Source organism: Tribolium castaneum, chromosome 7, assembly GCF_031307605.1.
Source record: "Tribolium castaneum strain GA2 chromosome 7, icTriCast1.1, whole genome shotgun sequence".
Lineage (NCBI taxonomy): Eukaryota > Metazoa > Arthropoda > Insecta > Coleoptera > Tenebrionidae > Tribolium > Tribolium castaneum.
In genome coordinates this window covers 9,415,622-9,433,548 of record NC_087400.1, presented here as the reverse complement: position 1 = coordinate 9,433,548, position 17,927 = coordinate 9,415,622, and the positions used below count along the sequence as shown (strand labels likewise).

Sequence of the window (17,927 nt, the reverse complement as noted above, 5' to 3'; positions counted from 1 at the left end):
TTTTTTATTAAACAAAATGGTGATGATGGCGCATAGGCGTTTTGAGAAATTTTTAAAATTGTGGCTAACTGGCTAACATGTTTATTTGTGTGGTAAGTTCGCATCCCGGTCCTGGCAAAAAAGTTTTTTTTTCATAAAAGTTAATAATAAAACAAAAATTGATATAAATGAATAACGTAGTGGACCAAGAAGTTAATTTACCTCTGCTGTTTTTCAATAGCTATATTAAAATTTACGTTAATTTTTATAATTTTAGTTCAGCGGTTCTCAAAATTTGGGACTTTAATTTCAGAACGATTTCTTGGGAAAACCATGCATTTTTGATTTACATTAATTTTGCTTAATCGATTTGTCTTGCCATTCTCTCTCTACCTTTAAATTTTGTTAAACCATTCTTTAACACGCTGTATTATTTTTCTTTTCTTTTTAAAGTGTTATTGATTATTTTATTTTTCTTGTATATATTTTAATTTTTTACTGAATTAAAGTAATAAAGAAAGCTGTGATGAATATTAAACAAAAAAACTGGCTTTCAGATTCTTTATTTAAAACAACGTTACAATTATTAGGAATGGACGTTTCGATTAAAAGGTTTTATCATCGAACAATTAAAATCACTTAAAAAACTTGCATTAACATATTACGGACAAGTGCGGGCGCTAGTCATTTTGTTAAAATGAGTGAGTTTTTCAATTGAAAAAAAAGTTTCTTTAATTTGAAAACTATTAAATATAGGTTAGAGAATATTATTAGAGATAGATGTAAAATAAAATTCTATTCGATTTAGTGAAAAAAAAACGGAGTATTTTATTGGAAAAATAAAGTTATGGATATTTCAAGTTCCTTTAGACATAATTTGTGTTGTTTTGAGCATTTTTTGAAAATTTGAATACATCAAAGGAAAAATCTAAGTTTCAAAAACACGATTTTTTAATATTTAAAATTAAAGGACGTATCCATTTTTCTAGAGAAGCGTACACATAACAATGTTTCTTTCATTATTAAAGTGTAAACATTTCTAAAACGGCTAAATTTAGGTATCGGAAAAATAAGAAACTAAACCTAAATAAATAAAAATAAAACAGTTTAATTTCGCCATTTATTCACACAATTATCGATTCTTTGTAACAAGCCCAGCTGGGCCTTTCGGCAGCCCCCCTTGCCCATCCTGCAAAATCCTCAACGGAACAAAACCCAACTCCTCTTTAGGAATGCCATATTGTTGCAATTTATCTTCGTAAGTATCCAAAAGATCATCGTGCGCTTTACACACCCTGGCCAGCTCATACTGTAAGTCATGTATGACCGTATTTTTTCTTGCTAAAATTTTCTGAAACATTTTTTATTAAAAAAAAATCATAAAACTTTCAACCCACCTCCAGCTTCAAATTTTTCGCCGTAATATCTTCCGACGTTAGCGCCCTCAGCTCCCCAATTATCACATCTCTGTATTCCGCCACATTTGTCAAAGTTTGGATACGTTTCTGCAAAAGCATATTTTTCTGACCGGTTTTCTGCTGAACGTCTAGAATTGCCTCGATGAATCTTCGACTCAGTTCGTCTTTTTCGGCCTCGAGCTGGAAAATTTTCAATAACCGGACGAAATAATAAAAATAGGCACCTTTTCAAATCTTAATTGCAAAGCATCGTTTGCCCATCTTAAATCATCCAGCTCTTGTTTAGTGGACGATAATTTAGCTTTGGTGTTCTAAAATTGACTGCCTGATTAAAATTTACCACAAATTAGTAATTTGTTACCGCCAGTGATAACTTGTCCTTTTCGTAATGTTCAAGTTGTCGTTTATACTCAGCAACATCAATTTGTGCTTGTTTTAAAGGTTCAGTTAAGCGCTTGTTTTCGGCAGTTATGTCAGCGACTTGTTTACTCATTCGTTCGTTTTGTTTCCGAAGAACTTCCATTTGGTCCTGCAATTTGAAATTAAAAGACATCACTTAATTTTTTTATAATTATTTGTTACTTTCAAGCTACTTATTAACGCCAAGTTGTTTAAAGTAATGTCATTGTAATAGTTCTTCATTTCATTGAACACTTTCTCGTGATGTTTTGTCAAATCAGTAATTTGGTTATTTTTGCGCTCTTCCAGCTCCGACATTTCCATCCTACAACAAATATGGTAAATAATGTAAAAAACTTGCACATTTATTCCTTGATTACGTATGTTTGATGTTTAATTCTTGTTTCAGGTCAGCAAATTTTTTTTCGTATTTATTTTCCAGTTCTTTTTCTTTCAGTTCGAATTGGTTTCTGATGGTGCTTATCTCTTCACTATGTTGCTAAAAACAATTATTTTTTTATTGGTAATATTTTAAGCCTTTTTTTATATCTCAATCCTAGATTATAAACATTATTTTAAAGCACGCTTCCCATAGCAACGTGTTTTAAAAAATAAAATGTTCCAACAAAAAAAAATTGAATAACACTCATACGAAAACGCTTAAAGTTCTCGGGTGTCTAGGTATGCAACTCGCATATGCTCGTTGCATAATGACAGCCCTCTAACTTTAAGCTTGTGTTTTCGCACTCGTATTATTAATAACTATTTTTTGTTGGTAACATTTTAAGCCTTCTTTTTAATATCAGAATCATAAATCATAAACACTATTCTAAAACACGCTTCCCATAGCAACGTATTTTAAATTAAAATATTTCAACAAAAAAAAATTGAATAACACTCATACGAAAACGCTTAAACTTCTCGGGTGTCTAGGTATGAAACTCGCATACGCTCGTTGCATAAAGAGGGCTCTCAAACTTTAGGCTTGTGTTTTTGGACTCTTATCATTAATAACTATTTTTTTTTGGTACTATTTTAAGTCTTTTTTTTAATATCTGAATCCTAGATTATAAACATTATTTTAAAACACGTTTCCCATAGCAACGGGTTTTCGCTATTTTAAAACACGCTTTTTATAGCCACGTGTTTTAAATTAACATATTCTCAGGTGTCTAGGTATGTAACTTGCATACGCCCTCAAACTTTAAGCTTGTGTTTTACTCTTATTATTAATAACTATTTTTGTTAGTAACATTTTAAGCCTTCTTTTTAATATCTGAATCCTAAATTATAAACACTATTCTAAAACACGTTTCCCATAGCAACGTGTTTTCGTTATTTTAAAACACGCTTCCCATAGCAACGTATTTTAAATTAAAATATTTCAACAAAAAAAATTGAATAACACTCATACGAAAACGCTTAAACTTCTCGGGTGTCTCGCATGCGCTCGTTGCATAAAAACAGCCCTCAAACTTTAAGCTTGTGTTTTCGGACTCTTATTATTAATAACTATTTTTTTTATAACATTTTAAGCATTTTTTTAATATCTGAATCCTAGATTATGATCATTATTTTAAAACACGTTTCCCATAGCAACGTGTTTTCGTTATTTTAAAACACGCTTTTCATAGCAACGTGTTTTAAATTAAAATGTTCCAACAAAAATTTTTAAATAACACTCAAACGAAGACGCTTAAAGTTCTTGGGTGTTTAGGTATGCAACTCGCATATGCTCGTTTCATAACGACAGCCTTCGAACTTTGATCTTGTGTTTTTGCACTCGTATTATTAATAACTATTTTTTGTTGGTAACATTTTAAGCCTTCTTTTTGATATTAGAATCCTAAATCATAAACACTATTCTAAAACACGTTTCCCATAGCAACATGTTTTCGTTATTTTAAAACACGCTTCCAATAGCAACGTATTTTAAATTAAAATATTCCAACAAAAAAAAATTGAATAACACTCATACGAAAACGCTTAAACTTCTCGGGTGTCTAGGTATGAAACTCGCATACGCTCGTTGCATAAAGAGGGCTCTCAAACTTTAGGCTTGTGTTTTTGGACTCTTATCATTAATAACTATTTTTTTTTGGTACTATTTTAAGTCTTTTTTTTAATATCTGAATCCTAGATTATAAACATTATTTTAAAACACGTTTCCCATAGCAACGGGTTTTCGCTATTTTAAAACACACTTTTCATAGCAACGTGTTTTAAATTAAAATGTTCTAACAAAAAACAGGCATACGAAAACACTCGGGTATCGCATACGCTCGTTGCATAACGACAGCCGTATTATTAATAATAATAACTATTTAAATTCAAATAATCATAGGTACCAGTTTTAAAGCTTTGACTTGATCTTGATGGGCGACTTCTTGTTCCCGCATTTGCGCTTTCAAATCTCGCTTATCTCGCAACAATTCTCTTTCCTGTTCAGTGTGGTCATCTTGTGACATTTTCAGCGAAACAAGCGCTTCAGCTTTACATTCTGTTAAGTTGTTTTGGTGTTCGTATTGCAAATGTTTGACTTTTTGCTTGTAAAATTTCAGTTCTTCTTCGTTTTTCTCAGCCGCTTCCTCAATCTGTCGGTCTTTGTTTCTACAAATTTTTATTCTAGTGTTTGTTTTTACAAATTTTTAATTTTTGCACCTGAGTTTTGCTTTAGCTTCTTCAAGTTCATTTTTTGTGATTTCCCAAAACGTCCGTAATTTATCTCTTTCGAGTTGAAAGAAATTTCGTTCTTCTCTTTCTCGTTCGTTTTCCTCTTTTATTCGGTGGCAGAAGACCTCGAGCTGCTCTCGGGTCATTTGAGTTGTGTCCACTCCATCGATGATATTTCCCGAACCGCCTTTTCCTTTTCCACCTTTCTTTTTGGGAGGCTGGAAAATTTTAATTAGCGAAAATTCAAACAATTATTAAAATACTGAACCATTTTACGAAGTGAAAGTGAATGAACTAGCTAGCAGTTCTTCAAGAAACTATTTGTTTAGATGGTTACTACCCGCGTATCGATTTCTTTGGAATGGACTTATTTTAAGGGAGAATTCTGCCCAATGAGTCAATGACACTAAAAATATTCTGTCAGAAAATTTGGCATCTAAATGACTATTTAGAAAATGTGTCGGAGTGACAAAAAAACTTGTGAAGAATTAATCTTTTATTTGTTATTTCTTATTAAACCAGTAATTATTAAAATCGGATGCACAAAACTTTATTTTTATAACCTAGTATACTACAGTGTGAATTATGGAGGACTATTTATTAGTTTGGAGACGAAACGAGACAGAAAATCGCAGAAATTTCTGAACTTAAAAAAATAGTACAGCGGAGAAAAAATGAGGGCGCTTCAAGCGATTTTAAATTAATTTAAATCCAACCAACTCACTCATTACTTGGAAAAAATGCAGAAATGTTAAGCTCTGCACTCTTAACAAAAACTGACGACTAAAATTTTCATAACAAACATGAGAAAAAATTATTTAAGATTTAAAATTGGGAAAAAATTTCAAATGAATTAAATTTCCTGTAAAGAAGACCGCCAGACCATATTTCTAACGTCATCGGTTTATGCCTTGAAGACGCTGAACCAAGTGTAGGTATAAAGTTAATTATTACAGGGTGAGTCAATAGTGGGTTACTTCTAACATGTCCTAAAATGCAACCAAAAATACTAATTGCACGTACGACTTGGAATTTGATTTTTAAAACATTATTTAAATTAACACTGGTTTTTTATCATTTAAATAATAATAATCTATAACAAAATCTATAATGAACTGTCAAGACAAACTTGACACTATCCAGAACAATGTAATCTTGGATTAAATTAATTTTTTTAACAATTACCCATCTGGTCAGCAGGAATCGCTATTATTGGTTGCATATTTATAGAAATTTAGAAACAACCCACTTTTATCCACTATGTATACAGGATGTATCAAAAATTCGTGTGTTAATTTTAACACGTAATAAAACTCATCAAAGAGAACAACATTTCTATATAACATTTTGCAAAATTGTTATTTATAATTTTCTTCGTTTTCCTCCTTTCTTTTGTGCAAACGAGTCGGTCAGTGTTTAATAATTATTGCATTCATGGCAACCATTTGCATTGTTGTTTTAAATTGTTTAAATTGTCCGTTTCTATCACAACGAAAATAGTTCAGTTCACTTATTTTTGTACTTATAGATGAGTACACGTTTCAGTATGTTATCTTTTTTCAAATTTTGAGTAAATTTGCAAATTTTTTATTGAAAAATTACAAATAGAAAAGATGTTTTATTTGTTGAGCTCTATTACCTGTTAAAATTAAGACACGTATTTCTGATGCACCCTGTATAAACTGTAGAAGATAGAAATATGGTGTCAAGTACTTTTTTTACAAAAAATTCAGTTCCGTATTCCCAGTGTTTTGATAAATATGCGCCGGTGCGCAAAGAATTATTGCTTTGAATTATCAACTTGCGTTCCACCTTATATTTTTGAGAACGTAGTAAAAACGGTTAAAGATACCAAAAATGTGTAAGGAACAAAGTTATAGAGAATTAAATTTTCTACAAAAAAACTGCAACACCATATTTCTATTAATAATGGTTTATGTATAATTTAACATTCCAAGATCTGACCACCGGTAAAATAAACCAAATCCGTCGCTTGAGCGTCTGAGAACGACTTTGGGGCCCAACTGGTTGAAGATATGGACATAGTTTCCCAGACTTTTTTGTAGGAAATTTAATTCTCTACAACTTTCTTTCTAAAATTTTTCTTGCATCTGTAAACTGTATTCGTAGCGTTTTGAAAAATCTGAGGTAGAGTGCAAATAGAGCAAAGTTTATACTTTTTTTTAAATATAGTTTACGATAAAATTTTCGCATTACTTTTGTATCTTATTTATTGAGAATTTCATCCTCTAGTTGTTGTTTTTTTTTGTTTGCTTTGTACTAATTGTTATACAAATACAAGCATTTTTTCAAATTTATTGCTCTGAAAACTTGACGGTAATGGAACAACTACGTTCTTTAGCGACATTAACGGAACTAACGAGGATGGAAACGTTTTATTTGTACGTCGTGTCATATCCTAATCTTTAGATATCCCTAGACTGAATAAATGGTTGCATAGATGAAAATATGTAAGCATTTTTTATTACATTTCAGAAAAAATCTAATAATAATTGTACAGAAGTCAACCTTTGTTATTAAAAAATTCTAAAATTTTAAAAAATTTACGTACTTTGAGAAAATTCCAAACTATTTAATAGCAAACGTTGAATTTTGTATAATAATTCTAAGTTTTTGAGATATTGCGTTAATAGACCTATAGCAGACGCCTCTTGCATACAGGGTCCGGCAAAATATGGAATATGAGTACAGTATCAAGTCCGTTAAAAATTTAATCGTTTTTGAGTAATTGTTTTTGAAATGTTTTTTGGTTTTCAAATTAAATACAGGCTGTATCAGAACTCACTCCCCACCGGAGAGGTGCTAGCGGTAACAGCAATAGAGATGGCAAAAATGCAAAAAAATGTAGGTCTTTTATTTTTAGTTTGCGAAATAGAGAGGTCTCAAAATGACCAACCCCAGAAGCTCTCTCCCAGGTGTACTGCATACAGTAGATGCGTTACTAAGGAATAAAAAATAATTCAAGTGCCCACTTTTATTGTCCGTTCTACCTATTTTTGTTTTCCTAGCAACGTGTTTTGTTTTCCTAATTCTCCAGAGCAAGGCCTTTTGTGATTGGGTATTTTCAAACGTTCTTATCTCCCAAACGCAAAAAGTTAGAATTTTTTTGTAAAGGAACTTTAGCTTCAAAATTGCCTAAACTATACGTAGATTTCCGGTGGGGAGTGAGTTCTGATACAGGTTGTATGTATGTTTTTTTTTAATTCAATAATATTGTTTTCCAATTAGTGTTTTCTAATTCTTTCAAATAAATGATAAAGTTTGCGATTTTTTTAAATTGACCAAAAATAGTATTGGGACCATTTAAAAAAATGTTTGCTTGTTAATTTAGAAAGATATTTAAAAAATGTATTTTATTAATATGACTGCGCTCTTGACACACTAATTATATTTTACCTAAAGTAAATAGTAAAGAAATAAAAAATGCTTAAATCCATACTTTTGCCCGACCCTATAATGTATTTATTTTCGAGGAATAATTAAATATAAACTGATCGAACAAAGAATATACCTTTCTAAGGGTAAAAATGATAATAATTTTTACGACAGGATATAAAACCAGTACAGTTCTAAACGATAAAAAAGCAAATGATATTATTTTTGTAGCTTCTGCTGCGGAGTTTCTTTAAAATTCAATAATATCCTTAACTTTTTTATCAGTCTATTTCATTATAGTTTACATAAAAATGTAATTAAATATACATAGAAACGAGTAATAAAAAAGAAGATCTATAGCTGTAGTCTAATAAATACAATATGTTCAAAAATGGTTGTACATCAACATCAAGTCATCTATGAAATTTGAACATAATGTGCCGCTTAATTTAAAGTGTGAATACTGTCAAAGTAACAGATCTGTCAAAATATTGCAAAAAGGCTTCGAATCTAAAAACGAAAGACTACACTATAACAAAAATCACGGAAATATAGGTAAAACACAAATCAAGACATCTTGCAGAAAAATGGAAAAAATGTGAGTAAAAACCTAATACAAAGATGACAGTACTCAGAAACTAGGTGCTACAGTCATTAGAACGAAGGGGCACATTGAATTTAAATTCCATAGTTGACTTGATAAACAACCATTTTTGAACACATAAACCATTGATAAACCATATTTAAAATGATATTTTTTTTGGAAAAAGTTGGTTATTTAATAAATCGCCGATTTCTAATGTTGTGACAAATTTTATCTAAAAATAATAATCGATTAACCTAATCTTGTTTAATACAATTATTATCAATATTTCTGACATTATTGAGATTAATTTATTACCTGCTCTATAATTAATTATAGTTATTATGTAACATTTTTACCTTACTAATTATTAACATATTCAGATAGCTGAATGTTTGCCAGTTGTCTCGATTTGCATAAAATATTAAAAACATTAGAATTTTATTAAAGCAAATAATTAGTTTTGTGTTTTAAATTAATACAATTAGCATTGTAGTGTCAATTAAATTACCACTTTTAATTTGATGGAGAATCCAGGAAATTTATACACGTTTTGCATTGTTAGCATAACAATAAAATAATAATTTTTTAAATTACTACTCGTTACTTTTCTTGTAATGTGTGTTTTATTAGTACTTGTTTCAGTGCTTTAAAAATAATGAATAAACAACGACACAATAATGGGCTTAATTAAATTTTTGCCTTTATATGTGTGCTTAGATATAAGTTTAATGATTCTAATTGATTCCTGGATTTATTGTCAATTATGATGAGAAAAAAAAGCACGGCCTGATGCATTATTCATTTTATTCTATTATCACGACTGGAATATAATATAACAAAACAAACAAGACAGATTTTTATCTAGATGCCACACATCGTCAACAAAACTAAAACTTCCGCTCAAATAATAACAGTAATTCAAGGCTAAGAAAACTGTATGTCAATGTCAGACATGAATTCAAATAACCACCGATTCCAAAAATTACTGCACATTTCGTTATAACAGTTGTTACAAACTTTTGCGGGATTGTTTGATCGTGAGTCGCGTTTTTCTTTGTGTTTGCAAAATTGTAATTAGAAAAAACAGCTCCTTTGGAATAAATTGTATTTTCCTATTTATAGCATTGTTCAATAACTTTCACTTCTCTCTCTTCTTCCCTTCACGATCGGATGACTAACCATGTCTAATTATTTTACACTTTACAAACGCTGAATTTTTGAAATATTTAAGCGATTGTTTAGGAAACACGTGTTCAAATATTTTTAATAATTACGTACGAAAAATCCACACTATACATTGATTGATTTATCATGATTTCGAGAACAATTAAAAACCTTAGAAACGGCTTAGAAATAAAATGTTCAAAGTAAATAACTAGGATCGTCGTAAATAAACAATGTATTAAGTGTATAATTCACTTTTGATAATTTTTAAGCCTGCACAAAATATGTTTCGCAATGATTAATACTTCCAAGGTTGCAGAGGTGCAGGTTTTAATTAAAATAGGTCAGATATGAATATGATTATTGCTAATTATTTGTTATTACTTAGAGTGCACCATCTTATTTGTAAAGTGAACGATGCTAGCATTAAATTGATTCACATAACTCTTAGTAATAATAGTAATTAGAAATATTCGATACAAATTATGCATACACCTACATAGTTCAATAGCTGTATTTACTGCAAATTTATGACATTATTTTCTGACGATTTTCCGTGATCAACATAAATCAGCACTTGGAGAAAGCAATATTCATGAAAAATGTGAATATGAGAGAATTATGCCACATGTAGGATATATAAAAAAAAATTTTTTATAAGTATATTGGCTGATTTTAAAAACGTCAGGCGCTGTAGAATTTCTATTTATGGCCCAATTTCAAAAATTCTAAAATTAAAATAAAACCGCTTTTGACGTAGTATAAGTTAACGCTTTAGAATCTCTCTGAATGTCATAGTATTTTTTAGCCTAAATTCATTCAACTTTTTAATTTTAAATTGGGACCCATATTTTTCTCCTCATAAGGTTTTAGTTTTTTTTTAAACTAACATGTGCAATTTGTTCTTTTACTAGAAATTTTGGTTTGAAAAAATTAATAAATTTGAAAAAAAATTAAGGTCAATAGAGTCCTGTCAGCTGGTATAAGTACACATCTAGGCGAAGCCTAATTACGAATAAATGTAAAAGGGGGCTCGGAGTAGGTATTTTTTATTTTTATTATCTTTTAATATATTTTTTTATATCTCTAAATTTTTTAAACAATACTTTTGTTATAAATAGAATATATCGCACATATTTGTGTAAAAAAAAATATCTTTTAAATTTTGAAAAGTTATAGCCCAAAATATTTTATGACATTTAGAAAATTCTTAAAAGCATTAGCTTAGAGTAAAAGCCATTTAATTTTTATTTTTTATTTTTTGAAATCGGACCATAAACAAAAGTCTCTCTGTATGAGACGTACGGTGGCGAGTAAAAAATTTCGGACACCTTTAACATTGCGCTGACATAAACGTGTGTAAGTTCCTATCATTTTTGACAATGAAATGTCAAAAGTGCTCCAAATTTCTGCTGGTAATATTATATAAACCTAAATTTCACACATTATACTGGCTGAACCAAAAGTAACGCACAAAATTCATATCTTTTTTAATGATCATTGATCACTTTTCAAACAAATTCTCGAACAGGTTCATTTGACTTTTTCAAATGGTACATTCTGACATCATACATTTTTCTCATTTTAATTTTTTTAAGACAACCGACATTTTTGTTTACTGCTTTAAATACTACAACATCTTTATCTTTCTGATAATCATATTAAAAATTTAAAGAAAATAAAATAAAAAAACCAATTTAATAAAATAAAAATAATACTGACAATTAAACACAGAAGTTTTTATCTTTTTGTTCTTGCTTTATTTTATAAAAAGCAATTGTTTTCTATGTTTTTTTGTATCATTAGCATGAAAACACTTAATATGAAATCTAAACACAAAAAAATAAACCAAAAACAATCACACTAAATAAAATAAAGCAAGAAACAAAAAGATAAGGCACTTAGTATAAAACTTTCAATAACTTTTCTAATTTTTTTATTATTTTTTTGTCTTTCTGCATTTTTTGGAATTTTCTAATACTTATGTGTACTATCCAAAACGGTAATCAGAAATGTCGGTTTAGTTTTAATAAATTAAAAATGACATCATAACTCAAAAACTAATGGTGTCATAAATGTCAGTATGGTTAAAATGTAGCATTTAAAAAATAAAATCGACCTGGTCGAGGATTTAAAAAAAAATGACTAATAACAAGGATAAAATTTGTGCGTTACTTTTGGTTCAGCCTGTATTTAGTTTATAACTGATTGAAATTAATAGCTTTTTTTATAACATTTATCTAAGTTAAACACAAAAATACTTTAGATTGTATCATTTTATTAGTTATATTATGTTTTTCGGCGTTGTTTAACTTCGAGTTTAGCTATACAGAGGGCTCCATTTTGATTTGCCGAATGTGAGATCTCTGAAAAAAATGTTTAAAAAAAAGTCACACATTCCTGAGTTTAACTCATGAGAAAATTTATTAAATACCTACAACTGATTACTAAAAAATTATTTTACATAAAAGCTGCCTCTATTAAAAAATATATGAAGATAAGCTGAAGGTGGCATTGATATTGTTTTTTATGCCATAGAATTTAAGTGTTAGGTCAATAATCGAAAAGCAAAAACCAATTACGAGTTTTGGTTTTGATCAGTAGATGTAAAATTGATCTAATTTTTCGAAAACTATCATCTTATTATAATACAGGGGCTCTATCGAGCTTATCCGACACTGGAGATATACCAAATGGTTCAAGTAGAATGACGCGCCTTACAGGAATAAAATGCAACAAAAAATGCACAAAAACAATGTAAAAGGAGTAAAGATTTAAGAAAAATTTTTTAGGTCTTCTGTTATCAATAAAACTTGACTAACCCACTATCCTGTACTTTTATGATGTCTGTTTTATGTAAAACAAGAAGTTTCATTTTAAATGAAATATCTTAATGGAAGGTTTTGTAAATTTTAACAATAAAATAAAACATTATGTTTCCTCGTAAATAATTTATTAGCTCTTTTCTTAAATTAAAATAAATGGATAATTCAATGATTTAGACACCATCTTAGTGATAGTACAGTTTTTTTAATTTACCCTGTAATTTTTTTCAGAAACAAATAAGTTACAAAATCTTTTTAAAACAATGCCAAATCTATAAAAGAATAAATGTTAATTATAATTTGTAAATAAGTACTTTAAAATGTCAAAGTGGCAAATAATTAATTATTTTAACCATTAAAGCATAATAAACCCTATTCCAAAACTTGAGTACTAACCGCAATAATTGTTTTTAACAATTTTTTTACTAATGAAAATACCACATGTAAAAAATGACGTGCGTTATGATAATTTTTAACATTTTTAGTTTCAATTATCGCTTGCTATTTTACCAGAGGTCAGAGTCTTGTTTTATTTTAAATCTAACTCAAAATACACGGTGGCACAGCTCAGCTCCCGTCTTCTGTAGCTCAGTTATTAGTGAAGTTGGACTTTTGATATTTTGTAAACGTTATTTATACTCTACGACGTATTTTAGGAAAATATTTTTAATTATACAGAGTGTCTCGAATAAGTATGATATTATAATATTAACATTTTCTAATAGCGTGTTATTATTTTTTAATGCACATTAAGATGTCTTTTTAGCTTTTTACATGTCCCTACAGTGTTTTTAATGAGTTTAAAAAAATTAAAACAAAAAAATAATAGTTTACACCTGAAGTTTTAAAAATTAATAAAAAAAATAGTAACGGTGCTTTCTTGACGATATTTAGTAGTACGTACGTTTTGAACAAGATCTAATTGACTTATTAATTAAGTTTGATTGATCTGAATTAGTACAGGGTGTTTAGAATTTATTTTCAAACTTTTAAAACCAATTTTTTTTGGATTTCATTTTTTTTAACAGCAATTCCTGAACCGATAAAAAAATTTTAAGGACGCGTTAGAACATACAAAGGCATCCTAATGAGTACAAAAAAATAATAGCATGCCTTTAAAATTTTATAATGACGTCTGAGCTACAGAAGATGGGAGCTGATCTGGGCCATCCTATAGGTAAAGTTGTTGGTGTGTGGTCCATTAATGGCGTTTCATTTAAGATGAAATAATTAACAACGCAGTTTTAGCTTGTTTCTGTTTTGCTTAACAACTTTACATTTAATTTGAATCAGTTATTAGTACGTCAGTAGACAGCTCGAAATGTGTACCTGTTCTGAAATTTTCCACCGATGAGAAATTGTGAATTAGAATTTAATGTGTTTACTATTATTCCAAACACGAATAATAACAATGTCGGAACATCTTTTAAAAAGTCAACGTTTGTAGCCTTGGTAGTGATGAAGCTTTGCAATTATCGAAGATTATGCTTTGAATATTTAAATAATAAAGTAACAGAAAGGAGAAGCAAAATGTTACCATCACAATAAAAGAGAATGTTTTTAAACGATTTTTGCAAAACGTGAAATAACAATGCTAAATACATTTTATCGTTTACGATTTTATTTTATTCTCGACTTTATTGCTTATAATTTAATGATTAAGCGAGAAGTTTAAGTGTATCATGGACAGCTCCGAATTACATAACATCAATTACTTTTTTGTTGTGTTATTTTAAGAAATGTATCAAGATGAGACAGATTCTTGCAAAATTTCCGTTCTGAAAACTCATTGAGCAATTCGCGAATTTAATATGCGGTATGAACTGTCAACCGCAATAGATTTATCTTAAAAAAATATTTGCGAAATTTTAATACAACCTGCTTGAATTTCAATTTGATTTTAGAACGGTAATTGCAGATGACAATACACTCACTCACTATTAAAATGAATAACCCTGGACTTGGGTCAAGTTAACACGACTCATACTAAGCTTTCACCTTTTATTAAGTTCATATCAGTGTATTTACTTTAATGACCTACAGGATATAAATTAAGGCTTGGTTTTGATTTTGTTGTTTTTGGACAAGACTTATTTGACGGTTTCATGGACAGGGTTAAAAGTCTCGATTTAAAATTCAGTGGTGAAACGAGGGACCGATTTTGAATTTAAAACTAAAAACTGTCTTCCAATTGCTAAGCTGGAGTTGTTTGGTGTAACTGTTCCAGTACGGTAAACCGATGAATAAACAAAGCAAGCAAACTGTTATTAATTCAAGAAAAAATGCATTTACAAAGACAAAAAGAAAATTTCAAATTAAATTTTTGGTTTTTATTTTTGAAAATTTCGTTTTTACAATTGAAATGCCAGTGAAAATTTATAGGTATAATTATTATACAGGCTGTTCTAATAATGGTAGTCATCTGAAAATTTGTGTGCAGCCATAATCCTTTAGGTCCTGCTTAATAAAAATATTTTCAAGATGGCAGCACTCCGGTTATACCGAAAATCGCTATCAACTTCCTTATTTTAAATGGAAAGCAATATTTTTTTTTGTGTTTTTAAATTACTAGAGTTATTTTAAGGTAGTTTTTATAAGCTCTTCCTATATCTAAATTTAGCCGTTTACGAAATATTTATAGTTATTATTTTTTTTATTTGCACCTTCCAGTTCAAAAATCGACAACTCCGCCATTTTAAAAAATTTGGAAATACTTTTTTACTCGTTTGAAAGAGGAAGCCTAAACCTTTTCTTTGGTGTTTCCAAATTTCTAAAATAAAATAACAAACTCCAAATTTTTAAAGTTAAGTTTGCCAAAGTTGAAGCACCCATAACTCATTTTTTTCAAACGAAATGCCAAAAGTTTTATTTTACCAAGTGGTAGAGAACTTAATTCTGCATCGATCTGTATTAGTATTCCCTATACCTATCTGTAATAATTTTCAAGTTATATTGTTGTTTTGTCATTGTAGGAAATTTATTACTAACCACCGTTATTTTTGCATAGTTTGTCGTAAAAATATTTCTGATTAAACTCAAACAATAAACTTTGTTCAAAATTGTGTTGTCCATCCCCTAAAAACAAAATAAAAATTGAGACACCCCATTTGAAAAAAGTATGGGTACTTGAAATTGTCCAAACTTAACCTTAAATTTTTTGGGTTAATTAACTTCATTTTCAATTTTGAACACACTGAAGAACAGATATTTGAACCTTTTTTTTGAATTCTCCAAATATGATTTCGAAATCTCTAAAAATAAACGAGTTACCGATTTTTTAAGTGACAGGTGCAAATTCAAAAATTTTTAAAAAATCCTAAATATCTGAAAAACGGTTAAACTTAGGTAAAGAAAAAGCTGATAAAAACTTCCTTAAAATAGCTCAACTAATCTAAAAACGTAGTAAAAAACATAGCTTTCCATTTAAAATAAGAAAGTTAACCGGAAGTGCTGCCATCTTGGAAATATTTTTATTATGACTGGGTAGCAACTTTTAGATAAATATCTTTATTAGAACTTTTAGTACTTCTAATGTAGAGTTTAGACGGAACACTCTGTATAATTAATTAGGTAACTAATATGAAACAGTTACGTGAAAAGAATAAATCAGTACATTGACATTGTCATGTCTATGCTACATAACAATTTGTTGTATGTCGCTTGAAATTATTGGATGCTTTTCATTTATTGTAATTGCATAGTGACATAATAAAGAAAACGTAAATTATCGACAAAATACTGAAATTGTGGTTTATTTCGTGTATGTTTTGATAAAATAATAATGTTGGAAGCATTGATGTGACTTCAACAATACGAAATAAATGTAAATAATCCTATCCTTTTTTTAATTATTACTTTCGACTTTAATAACTCACACATTCCACATCATCCTATTGTGTACAAGTTAATTCTTCCGGCAGACAATGTATCAATAAATTACTCTCGGCATGTACCTACTTTCAGTACTTGCTTCTGATTTATAGATTTTTTAAACAATTACACTGTTTCAAAATTAGGCCTAATTGTTCGATTCGGAAACGTTGTAAACATGTTTTACTCGTTGGGAAATTTATGATGCATTGTTCATAGCAAAATTAATAAAGTTTTAATTTATTACACGAAATTTCTGTTGAAACAATAATAGAATTTTCAGTCGTAATAAAATTTACTACAAGGTGAATATTGAGTCTGCTAAAAGTTTATTTGTAGATCAAAAATTGATAACCCCACTGGTTTTGATTTACTTTATACATTTTTCTCTATATAAAATATATTACTGTTTTACGTGATTCTAAAACACGTTGGTTGTTAGTTTGTACAAAAATATAGAAAAATGTAATATGTATTTTGTTACTATTTTTAATTAATTATAATAATACAGGGTGATTTTTTTTGCGGAGTACATTAGAAACTTTTTAACTTCTAATTTAGCTAGAGCTTTAAAATTTTGTACACGATTCAAATCGACCATTCTGAATTCTGAAAATGGCTGAACTTGCGAAACTACGAGAAATTGGCGCCAATTTTGAAATTTTAAATGGTAACGACCTATTTTTATTGCATTCATGAATTAGCTTTTTGGAACTGCGTAAAATGTACCTGAGTTGTTAGTATTTAGCTGTCATAGTTATTTAAGTATGTCAATATTTTTGTTAAAATTTTTATTTGCTAAAGTTTATTTAAAATATCTCAGCTCTTGAACTCTTTACAATAAGTAAATATTTTTTTGTATATGATAACCAAAGGCTCGAAGGGTCTCCTGAAATCTTTAAGGTTGTTAAATGTCAAATTGCAAGGCTACTATGATATTTTGAAAATGATGATTAAAAAATTATTATAACACAGTTTTGTCAAATGGAATGAAAAATACGATAAAATTGTGCTATAAATTAGAAGAAATGTCCTATTTAATCACCATTTTAATTGAAAAAGTTTAAAATTCTATGCCATACTGACTGAGTTACTTTACATAATTTACGAAGTTATAATAAAGCCTAAAATGACAAAGTTTCACAATTCTTGATCATTTTGAATGGTCTGTTTGATTAACTATAAAAATTACGAAGTAAAATCCGTTTTTTGTAATTTTTTTTAAAAACTGTGGGAAAAAACCGTATAGAAAATAGAATCGATTCATTTGAAAAAACTGAATTATAGGCGATTTTTTATAACCATTTTAAAAAAGTCATAATAGCCTTGAATTTTGACAGTTGACAATTTTGAAAATTCTAGAAGGCTCTTCGAAACTTCGGTTATCAAATACAAAAAAATATTCACTTATCGCAAACGGTTCAAGGGCTGTCACATTTTAAATAAATCCATGTAAATAAAAATTTTAACAAAAAATTTGACATATGTCGAAAACTATGACAGATACGTACCAACAACTTGGGTAAATTTTTCCCTGTTTTAAAATGTGAAATTAAAAATGCAATAAAAAAGTGGTTACTCTTTAAAATTTAAAACTTGGCGTTATTTTTTTTTAGT

General features: G+C 28.8%; 1 protein-coding gene across 1 annotated transcript; it reads right to left on the bottom strand.

Moving 5' to 3' along the window:
- Positions 1–1,085: 1,085 nt before the first annotated feature.
- On the bottom strand, positions 1,086–4,927 carry Gas8 (Growth arrest specific protein 8). The gene is made up of 9 exons (XM_015983896.2): positions 4,738–4,927; positions 4,458–4,687; positions 4,145–4,406; positions 2,177–2,295; positions 1,980–2,121; positions 1,759–1,926; positions 1,622–1,708; positions 1,377–1,577; positions 1,086–1,330 (listed from the first exon to the last, which is right to left on the bottom strand). The coding sequence occupies exons 1-9, from the start codon at positions 4,738–4,740 to the stop codon at positions 1,112–1,114; spliced, it is 1,431 nt and encodes a 476-aa protein (XP_015839382.1). The 5' UTR covers positions 4,741–4,927; the 3' UTR covers positions 1,086–1,111.
- Between the last annotated feature and the right edge of the window lie 13,000 nt (positions 4,928–17,927).